This window comes from Conger conger, chromosome 8 (genome assembly GCF_963514075.1).
Source record: "Conger conger chromosome 8, fConCon1.1, whole genome shotgun sequence".
In the NCBI taxonomy this organism is placed as follows: Eukaryota; Metazoa; Chordata; class Actinopteri; order Anguilliformes; family Congridae; genus Conger; species Conger conger.
Window position 1 is genome coordinate 14,992,731 of NC_083767.1, and position 11,696 is coordinate 15,004,426.

General features: G+C 39.1%; 1 protein-coding gene across 1 annotated transcript; it reads right to left on the bottom strand.

Annotated features, from left to right (window-relative positions):
- Window positions 1-3,340: 3,340 nt before the first annotated feature.
- LOC133135321 (dihydropteridine reductase-like) lies at window positions 3,341-11,445 on the bottom strand. The gene is made up of 7 exons (XM_061252238.1): window positions 11,295-11,445; window positions 10,909-11,001; window positions 10,442-10,538; window positions 9,906-10,046; window positions 6,655-6,763; window positions 4,721-4,804; window positions 3,341-3,788 (listed from the first exon to the last, which is right to left on the bottom strand). Exons 1-7 carry the CDS (start codon window positions 11,385-11,387, stop codon window positions 3,683-3,685), a joined length of 723 nt encoding a protein of 240 aa, XP_061108222.1. The 5' UTR covers window positions 11,388-11,445; the 3' UTR covers window positions 3,341-3,682.
- Between the last annotated feature and the right edge of the window lie 251 nt (window positions 11,446-11,696).

The following is an 11,696-nucleotide window of genomic DNA, read 5'->3' on the forward strand; positions in this document are numbered from 1 at the left end:
TGTTAAGGGCACAGCTGTGTTCTGCATTTACTGAACTCTAACTAGACTGCTTAGCATGAATTATTTCAAAATGATCCCTATGTTTGACCTTGGATGCATTTTTACTCGGTACTGAAAAGTAATGTTAATTTTAATGATGTTAATCATTTATTTTGCTGAAGTTGAGTTTAAGACTCTATGAAATACTGCATATACTGTATATTGCTGCAAAATGTGGAGCACAACTGCTAGAGAATGCACTGTAACCATGACAACAGAAAGCAGACAACCACTCAGATCACAGAATTTTAACTGAAGGATGAACGTACAGGGTTACCAGTTTTCACATCCATTTCACTTAAATATATTCCAGGTCTGGATTTCCACTAATATTCTATGTCTGAAAATATAGAAGTTGCAATCCAGAGAATAGGACTCATGATGACTTCTATTGGGTTTTCTTATGCCATTATAGGGATGTTACACTTAAATATGTCAAAGCTGAATTAAATAGGCAGTTAGTTCAGGTTGAGGTTTTCAAGAGAACACTATCAATTCAATTATCCTGTGGGTCATTTCTATTAATCAGTTACCAAGGTCCATTGATAAAATAACATAATTTTGTGAGGAAACTAAATGAGTTGAAGAGGCAGACATTAAAATGTGATTATCAACCAATGAGTTAAGCTATAGAAAGCTACAGAGCACAGCACTCCATCTCTCTCCTCACTCTGAAGGACCAAGTAAGGATCAATATTGATTCAGATTCACAGACCAAATCAACACATATCAATATTTTAATATTACTGGGATCAGGTCTATATTCCACCTTAAATATTGAAGAATGATTTTGATTTTGATGCATGATCATCTGATAATTTCTCCCCAGGTCTCAGGCCATTCTATCTGAACATTTTCTTCGTCTTCTAGACCGTGCCTTGACTTCAACTGTTCCATTTATCTTCCATTTTTTAATAATATTTCTAACAGTTTGAAACGTTGAGAGTGTTTTTTGTTTTTTTGTAGCCTTGTCCTTCTCGGTGGAAATTAACCACCTTCATTCTGACATCCTTGGACTGTTTAGAGGAACCCATGATTGTTAACACCAGACAGAACAGCCACTGCAGTTGGATACTTTAGAAGTGAGCCATGGAATGATATTAAACTTACAAAATGAAACCCTAACAAGTAAATCACCTGGGTCTGGGCTTTAGTAATCATCTTTTTAAAAAGTAACAAACTATTGCAAAGGGCCCTTTTCCTATTATATCATGTATAAACAGTCAAATTTGGTCTCATGTTTAGCTCAGGTTTGCTTCTGTACCAATATATTCATTGTAAAAGGCTATGGGTGCCCACATTTTTGTTTGTGACCGTATATGTATTCATTCTGATTCAAGAGACCTTGCAACACATACTCCATTAATAAAAGTTGACATAATTATGTATAACATACACTCATGGAAATTCCTAATCGCAGATATGGATCCTTCAAATTAAAATGCTAAAAACTGCATCATATTGGGCCAATGGTCTCAGGGTGAGATATTGATATTGAATTACCCAACATGCCTCTCTTCCATGAAACAATCTCACAAGATCACCTCTCTCCAACAGTCACTAGACACCCAGACAATGTGAAGTGTTAATGTGAAAAATAGGACCTTCCCCTCAAAATAATGTGTTCTCTCGTTATTTTGTTTCGGCTCGCACAGCCCCACAATTCCTGCTGCAACATGGTACACAACTCACCCTTGATACTGACAAAAAACTATGCAGCAAAGCTAGAAAGAGGTATTTGTATGGAAACAACTGCATGATTGGATTCATAATTACATGCAATAGATTCAACAGCTCTCACTTACCAATTCCTTTTATATTGTACACTGTATCTACAAATTAATGAGGGACACACATATAATAAAATATATAAATATATTATCTGGCCTTATTCTGCATGAAGCCATCTTTAAAGCCACCCAGTGCACATGACTCACACAGCCAAGGTGAAGAAAATCATCTTATGTCTTGGAAAGGGAATCAGGGGCCTGCTCTTTCAAATATAACTTGATGCAATTCCAATTATGATTTCACACATACGCAATTCCAGCTATAAGTTACATTTATAGTGTTCTAAAAAATGTCAGAAACTTGTTTCATATGTGCTTGATGTCATAGTTCATTTCAAGGTGCATTTAAATACACTCAAGAAAACTACAGGAACAGCGTGAAATGACTACAGAGGGAAGGCATTATTGGTCAAAACCTGCCACCTGGTGGCTCAGAGGCAAACGTATAAGAGAAAAACTGCATGTCATAAGAACATGAATACAAATTTAACACAAAATTGACTTTCCAAACATAAAAATTGCATCTAAATCAATCTACTGTATGAAGTAGTGTGCTACAGTGTCAGTCTGGGACAGGTCTGCCAATAAAACCAACAGTGACTTAACAGTTATATAACTAAGCAGACAAAACTGAAAATAAATCCTCTCTCTTCTCATCTCTCACATGTACCACCACCAGGTCTGTTGAGGTGAAATATTCCATTTACTGACAGCAAAGCTAATTTGCACTGGAAGGCAACCTGAGCAATGTTATAATTAGGCTTGGGCCATAATTTCTTGCTCGTACAGCAATAGTTACTGCCTAAAAATAGACCTAGTCAAACAAAAGCACCTACTACTCTAGTACAGCCAAGAAATATTTAACTAGTCAGATTTAACAGTGAGAATTAATGCTTTTAATGCCATGATTCTGCAAGGCTATGATGCACTGCAACTACAGTGCACAAATGGTACTGTAAACTATTGTACCTGCACTAAAATCTCAGAAATTACAGTGTGTACATGTCACCATGGTACCCACTGAAACGTGGATTGAATTCATACATAATCATAAATCTGCCCCTAAAAGGCACTTAAAACTAAAAAGGAGCAGTAACTTTAAATTAAATTCCACAAGATACAGGCTACAGATCTCTCTGTAGCCTCTGTGTAGACAGTTTATGAGAGATTTAATGTTTCATATAGACCATTAAAAAACTGTGCAACTGGTTGGGAATCTTAGGGAAAGCAAAAAAACACCCTGAATCACTTCCGCAAAACCCATAGTTTGTCATTTTGATTTTCTGGAGCTACATGTTTGGATGTAGTAACAATTTATTAGAATTTCAAAAATGTCACTATTCTGTTTCTTATTGCAGAAATTTGTGAAGTCAGGTCCTGACATACACAAAACTACATTTTCTTATTACACCTTAACTCAAAATCCACAATTTGGGACATTCAATGACAATTTTCATCAATTCTAATATCTTAAACACTATTTGTTGTAAAATAATAAATAAACAAAGAAAAATGATTCGGTTTTTTTTAATTGCAGGTAGCTTCTGTTTTGATATACCACATCAGATACATTTTCTTGCAAATAAATCATATCTGGTTGACTAAAAACTGACTTGTACTGTAATATTGATAGACTTAATGTCTCAAGGTCCATTTTCTTCACAAAACATTAACACCCCACCCACATACAGAAGGTATAAACACAGAGTAAGGCCACTGAACTGGAATGCATTGTACGTTTAAGGTGTGACAGCGGGATTCGCTCTTCATTTGATTCTGTGGTTTTTTTATGCGAGAGGACTAAATGGGAACTAGGGGTTGCTGCCCCCTGCAGGTTACTTCTGGCACTGTCTTCACTGAATTGCGGGCGTCGCCACCGTTCTCCCACCAGACGTCACAAGCTGCATCAAGCTCCCCGACGCCGGGCGTCCTACACCTGTTGCCCACTTGAAGAAGGCTCTGGAAGATGAGAAAAGACATAGTTCGTATTTATACCACAAGCACAGCTTTAACAAATGACCTGGGAGCCTGTTTCTATGAGTCCAACCCTTCACTTCCTGCTGCACTCTCCTGCTCACAAGTTAATCCCTGGGGTGAAGTTCGTCCATGCCCCTCGGGATTATGGAGCTTCGTCAAATCTCCATCTAAATCCCTCCGTGCTACAGGGTGGAGACTTGTCTCTTTAATCCTAAGCTTGTCTGTGTACAGTATGCAAGGGCCAATGACATTGAGGGCTACAAGTACATTGGTTTACTATGATGGCAATCATTGTGTACTACAATCAGGAAGTCCAACTCATGGGATGATTTGATCGGAGGAGCTGCAAAAGCCTAGTGGTCTTTTTAAATGTGCAGCCATTAATGTAATCTGCACAGAGATAGCAATGGCTAAACTTTAGTGAACAACCAAATTAAGCCTATCAAGCAGTCATATTGTTCATTTTTAAAATTGTTCATGTATACTTTTCCATGTTGCATGTTTTGCCATATAAACAGTAATTTTCTTCAAATACTGTATGTTTATGTGTGACCTGTGGAAAGCCACCATATTAATCATTTTCTGAAAGCCCATTAGTGCCATCTTCTGGTAGTACTTACAGTATAATGCTGTGGCTTTCTCAGCCCATACAGACCCAGTTCCCCATTAGAAATGACAAAACCCAAATAAATTCAGCGCAAAGGCACTATACATATGGTCCCCACAGCAATTCATAAAAACATTCTAAAAATCCATTATAAATCCAGGAGGCTTCAAAAAAGGCCTATGGTGAAGTAGAGATTCCTATCCCCCCAGCATCACTGTAACAGCCCTACTGTGACCAGCCATGGTGGTGGTCTCACACGACACTCAGATCTTCTCAAAGCAGGTTTCACACGCCACATCCCACTCACTCAGCCACATAGTCCAGCGGTGTCCAGGACCCAAAGTCCGCGTCTGGCATCCATTTCCTGTTCATCGGTGTGTCCAAGGTAACGCTGCGGAAGGCACACAGAGCAGTCACATGATCGGGTTCAGGACTGAAATAAATTTAACGACCTGTAATGAGCGCTTTAATGAACAATAAAAATTCAGAACACCAACCGTGGGCGCTGCAGCACCAGGCAACACTAGCAATTTCTCACGAGGCAAAGTATTACAGCACCAGCAGACTCCTCTGAACATTACCTCTAATTCTCCTCACACTCACCAATTAGCTCAGTATCCGACCAGAGCCTCCAATTCATGGCTTCAAGAAAAATGATATTGCTAATTAAAAGTACTTAATTGGACATACCAAGGTAATTCACATTCCCATCAAATTGCTCATCCCTAAAATTCAGATTTATAAATTATGTTTATGTACAGTATATCCAACAAAGCATGTATTTGGGTTTCAAATTTTAATGCAATGCAACAACCGTAAGGTGCTTCTTTAGAATGTCGACTACACAGCGACATGCAGTGGCCCTGGCTTCGCGATTCATCCATTCAACCCCCTCCACCCCAGCCCCCACCGTGTCAGTGGTTCTTCTTTCAGAGCAGATACAGAGTTCATACTACAGTACGCATTCTTTAAAAAACATTCACAATAAATGTCTTATTTATAAGACATTTATCAATCTATTTGTTGTTTTTTTCAGGCTACACCTTTGAGCTCAAATCTGAAGAATTTCAGGAAAAGCTATACAAGCTGACCAAATGCCATTGGCTATCTCTGGTGAAACTGCAAACTCATGGTGCTAATGCTGACCAGATGTGTGATAGAGGCTCCATGAAGAACAGAGCACAACTCAACTTCCTTAAAAACATCAACTGAGCCAGAATGCTACAAGCAGAAATATTACATTCCCTGGTAATGGGTATGCACATTGCACTTTGTTGTACATTGCTCTGGATAAGAGCGTCTGCCAAATGCCATTAATCTAATGTAATGTAATGTAATTTACCTGCTACAAATCACAATTATCTATGAGAGCTTGGCAATATGACAACTAAATATTTAAATAAAAATAAAACCGTAAAAAAGATGTGGGAATACTTAACTAAATCTCAGGCTAGCTTTTGAATACTGGATTCATTCCAATTTATTTCTAGAATAGGCTTTTTGTCAATTCTGCCATCCACTAATATCATCGGTACCTATCAGAAATATAGTCTGTTTTTCTATTATGGAACAGGACCATTACTCAAAAGGGCAAAATGCATTTTTGTTGCACCGAATGGAGGGTTTTTTGTGAGTGATGGATACAGCAATGTGGACACTGGACCACTGTTCCTCTTCTCTTTTAGGTGGATTTCTGGTAAAAATGGTACTTCTTAAATTAGATTTAACCATTAAAGGTCCCATATTGTGGAAAATGATATGTCCCTTGCTATCTGGATTATAAAGGAGTTGATGATGCTAAAAAAACACTGAAAGTATCAAAACACAGTCCTCAAAATCCAATGTACATTTAAACGAGCAGTTTGGACTTCCGTGAAGTTCCGTTACCTTGAGCTCCAAGCTCTCAGCACAGAATACAGTTCATTGATATTAATGAGCCTTAAAGACACAGTCACTAAAATGACCTGTCCATAGTAAAGCTCATAAGAGGTCCTGGAGAATTAACTGGTAAAACTGGACAGTGATATGTTTTTGGTACTTAAAACCACACAAATGCATTCTTACGGATATGAGGACCTAAAACACTGGAAAGGTGTACAATATGTACTTAATATTGGAATATTGATTTTACAATGATACAGGATTGTCCCAGATATACAAGATCAATTCCGGTGAATGCAAATGTGCCTCCATGTTACATGTGCCTGAGAAAAGAGGGAGGTTGTCTACTGCAGAACTTACGGTAGAATGGCCACCGCTGTGCTACCCAAGGGCATGCCACTGTCATCTCCAGCCAGGCTCTGGCACAGCTGGTGAACAGCAGCCTTAGCCATGCCATACCCCACCATGCCTGGGAGAGAGGGGTCCACAGCCAGTCAGGAGGGCACAAAGGCACACCACAAAGACAAAAAAACTAAACGCACAGACAAACAGGCTATAATACTGAATCCTCCAAATTCACACGAGGTAAAAATAATTACACAGCATCAACTGGTGGTAATCAGGCACTCTTTATGGAATAATCTGATCAGAGATCAGATATCTGTTGGGAGATATCATACTGTGTTCATCAGTGGCAACCAACCCTGTTTCTGGAGATCTACTGCCCTGCAGGTTTTCACTGAAACCCTAACAAAACAAAGCTCATTCAACAGCTAGAGATCTTATTAAGCTGCTAATTACTAGAGCCAGGTGTGCCAAATTAGGGTTGAAATGAAAACCTACAGGATGGTAGATCTCCAGGAACAGGGTTGGCTACCACTAGTATACATTCAGATGAAATGCAAAATTTCAGTAGACTGTGAGACTAGTCAGCATTGTCCATTTTGCACAGAATCAACACCAAGGAATTTGTAACTGCACAAAGTCCAATAAATACCAATCCTAATTGAAGTCAGATTGGGCTGCAGCTGTTATTTGTCCTTTTTAAGTGCAGTCATGGCAAATGCAACAGTTGTGACGGAAGAGTTCCAATATTCTGCATTTAACCAATTCACAATTACATTGATTTTGATTGGTGCTTAATGGTTTAACCTTGTTTGAGAGGAGGTAAATGCTTGTTTCAGAAGAGGAATTTACTATACCAAGCCCCTCCTGTCTGGGGTGCTGTCTGGATCCCCTTATCTACAGCCTCCTTAAAACTGTTCCAGACTTTCATCTGCTAAACAATTTCACTGCGTCCCACATTTTACTGCTCACTGAAGGCTGCTGCCTTTTAAGTACAGCCAATGAGAACAGGGGGCGGAGTAGCTTTTGGCCGGACACAGCTTTCAAAACTCAGTGATTTCGCAGTGTAGTAGGAAATTGAGCTTGATGTTTAGACTTATCATTCTGAAGACACAAGAACCTAAAGTGGATTCTTATGTTTTACCGTTTGCAATAGATATTACACCGGGACATATACATATACTAATATGCTACGACTTGATTCAGTAACTTTTTGTTAAGACAGGGTAACAACCACAGGTCAGAGGTCAGTCCTATATTCCTTGGCACATGGCTGAACCATTCCTAAATCTCCTATGGAATGCTGGATGCATTCGCTTTCCCACACAAACACCTTGCTCTAATCTGAAGAGGTTAAGAAGCTCGTCTTAATCAAGATTTTAAGAAAGGGGCTGTGTTGTTTGATATAGGCTACAAAATAAATGCAAAGTACCCTGTGGGATTCTTCACAAAAAAGCTAATTCTATATCTTTGTCAAAAGAGGTATAGAAAGATGGAGAACTGGAGACACCCTAAACTGGGTCTGATGGAGGAAATGTTTGGATGAATCTCCAACTGAAGTAAAACCTATTTAAGAAAGGGCGAGGGCACTAAAAGTAGTGACAGCCGACACATATTTGGACCATATTAAAGAAACTAAGCTGGCTAACATGGTCTGATGAGAGTCAGCGTTAGATGCTGAAATATCAAAACTCCCAATTACCGAGAGAAATGTTCATTTTGTATTTTAAATACAGAATAACGACACTAAAGAGGTAGCCATCTGTAAATTGTTACTGCAGAACACAAGAGGCCTGGACTGTTGTTTACCAATTAAACAGAGTGTGTTAGAGCATAATGTTTAAAAAATCTGGGGCTGTGGATGCATATGCTTAATGACAATTGCTGGAAATATAATTAAGCAGTGCAGGAAGAGACCAATTCAAAGGTAAAACTGCAGTGTACAACTTTATACTGTGTTGTGAAACCCACAACTTTCTCCTTTTGAGTACTTAACTATTATGCAACTCTGCTATTCATATGCTATTTTTTTTAAACTAAACAGTAATTTACAGAAAGGACAAGGTAGACACAGATGTAATAAGAGTATCAGATATGTAATTAACTTAAAATTCCCAGTATGGATACAGAAACATTAATATGCAGATCAGTGTTAAAAAAAAGTATTCAAATAAAGAGTAAGTCCAGCACATCCCAAAATAATCTTTGCTCAATAAATTATTTTATCCTGCAAACACCTTCTGGTTTCTATTCACAAAAAAGCATTTTTTTTTGGACTGTGGTTGGATAGCATGTGAGCCATTCCCCGGTCTGAAGGCATCATAATACAGACCACATGTTGAGTCAAAGTGCTGAGTCACTCTCCTGTTCCGGCTTGGAGAGAAATTCTGGAAGGGTTAGATGCTCTGTTCTAGTCTTCTGAAGCTGGAGTCCTACATGCTCTGTTATAGTCTTCTGAAGCTGGAGTCCTACATGCTCTGTTTTAGTCTTCTGAAGCTGGAGTCCTACATGCTCTGTTCCAGTCTTCTGAAGCTGGAGTCCTACATGCTCTGTTTTAGTCTTCTGAAGCTGGAGTCCTACATGCTCTGTTCTAGTCTTCTGAAGCTGGAGTCCTACATGCTCTGTTCTAGTCTTCTGGAGCTGGAGTCCTACATGCTCTGTTTTAGTCTTCTGAAGCTTGAGTCCTACATGCTCTGTTCTAGTCTTCTGAAGCTGGAGTCCTACATGCTCTGTTCTAGTCTTCTGAAGCTGGAGTCCTACATGCTCTGTTCTAGTCTTCTGAAGCTGGAGTCCTACATGCTCTGTTCCAGTCTTCTGAAGCTGGAGTCCTACATGCTCTGTTCCAGTGTTCTGAAGCTGGAGTCCTACATGCTCTGTTCTAGTCTTTTGAGTCTTCAGTCTTTTGCATGTTTAATGCAATTTTTAGCACTTTAATTTACATGGGAATCCGTTGCTAGCATTAGCAATTCATTTGAACAGTTCTGTGGATCCACCATTAGCTCTAGAGCTTTAGTTTACCAGGGGATCTGCACTTAGCTGTAGTATTCAGTATTTCAGTTTATCAGTAGACATGTATTTTTTTTCAGTTGACTGACAGCCTATAATTTAGTCTTGCAGGACCTATTGCTCAAGCTTTGGTTTGTTTTTTGGGAGCTTGTGTATACATGAACGGTCAAATGTCAAAGTCTGAAAGAAAGAGTGAGAGAGAGGACACAGTACAAAGAAAAACACACCACCAACAGCAGGAGTTTAAAAAGTAGTCCTACCAGGGGTTCCGGTCAGGGATGCTTTGGCCCCTGGCAGAGTCAGAAGACCCCCTTCCTTTAGATGTTTGGTGGCCAGGTGAACAGATATGACTGAGGTCCAGACACTCTGCTTCCACATTAGGTCGGTGTTCTTGTACAGGGCTTCAAAGGAAATGAGCAAAACGGCAGATAACATTATAACATTCTTCTTGGCTACTTTACAACTATAGCTAGATCTATAAGTATGTATTATATAAAATGATTCGCTATACGATAAAGTACGCACACACTGAATACTTTATTAGATATTTATTAGATCTATTTTTTTGTACTTATTAGTCTTCTGCTGCTGTAGCCTAATCAAAAATAGAGGTTTGATGCATTGTGTGTTCAGAGATGCTCTTCTGCACACCACTATTGTAATTTTCAGTTGTGACATTTGATATATGAAAGCCTTACTTTTATATGAACACATGTTCTGCAAGTCACACTGCATAACAGTCATGTTAATTGAGGATAATCTCTCTGGCAGGTTTGGCTGCCTCTGTGACGCTGACCTTTATCGCTGGCATTGCCACCAGCCCAGCCTCCAGCCACACAAAGGATAGCATCTACTTTCGAGTCTCCCAGCAACCGGGAGACATCTGCTGTCACCTGCAGCAAGAGTAACAACACAGAATGAACAGAGCTTACAGTGTGTCCTACAGTGAAACAACATAGATGTGCTTCCATTGGCAAAAATGAAAGTTGTATGTGGAGTCGGTCTTAATTTCTAGTTTTGGTTTGTAAAATGCATTGTGCAAATAAGTCATCACCAACAGCACTTTTACGTGGTATGGTGTTTGTTAGATATCTCTATGGCTTTTTTTGGGTATAAAACTACATGGCACATGAAGATGGTGCTAACGATGACTATCATCCAGCAGAGACGACTTTGTAATGGCTGTATCGTTGGCGTCTCGACACGATGGCTAATAAACAGTAGCCGTCATCACTGACGCAGGGAATGAAAAGCTCCACCTACCTGGTCCGCTTGATCAGTAAAAGAATCGGACAGCTGGACAAGCACGTTTGCATCTGCGTTTTCATTAGATGCGATATCAACAGACGCTACCCACTGCAGAAAAAATAAAGCAAATAAAGAATATAATCCATATTTTTCTTATGAATGGCTTCTTCATGTCTTTCAAAATGAAAATAAAAACAAAACAAGTAATCATATAGGCTATACAGCTACGGAAAAAATAGTTGCTGGTTTTTACAATACGAGAAAAAGTAAAACTATGATATAAGCCATTATTTCAGACACCTGTTCAATGTAAAATACTAACTTTAGTTACGATACATGTCCTCGTGGTATATTGTAAAATGTAAAATGTGTAAATTACATCATCCGCATAAGGGTCTTACCCAGCCTTTGGACTTGAAATACTCGACACATTTTGATCCCAGAGCACCCCTTCCTCCATAGATAAAAACTCGGTGCGCTTCAACAGCTGCCATTCTCGCTCGCTCTGTCAACGCACTGTAATGACTGCTTTTGCAGTCGCTACTTGGCCCGTTGAAAACCACCCGTTGATCGCAATAAACATGGTTGCCAGAACATCAAGAAAATCCCCGAGTTATGATTTTCTTTTGCAATAGAAGGGTAGAGCTTAGGTAGCCTACCAACACTCGTGTAAGAAAGCCACGAGACATACTTGTATTTAGGTGAATTGAAAATATTCGAAATACTCCGATAAAGTCACCTAATCTAGTTTGATTGGATAAATTGGTCTGTGAAGTGAAACTTAAACCAAGTCACTCAGTGGA

Coding starts and splice junctions, on each gene's coding strand:
- LOC133135321 (XM_061252238.1), bottom strand. CDS start 11,387: ATGGCAGCTGTTGAAGCGCACCGAGTTTTTATCTATGGAGGAAGGGGT. Junction 10,539..10,908: donor TTACTGATCAAGCGGACCAG/GTAGGTGGAGCT, acceptor CTCTTGCTGCAG/GTGACAGCAGATGTCTCCCG. Junction 3,789..4,720: donor CCGCTGGACTATGTGGCTGA/GTGAGTGGGATG, acceptor CTCATCTTCCAG/AGCCTTCTTCAAGTGGGCAA.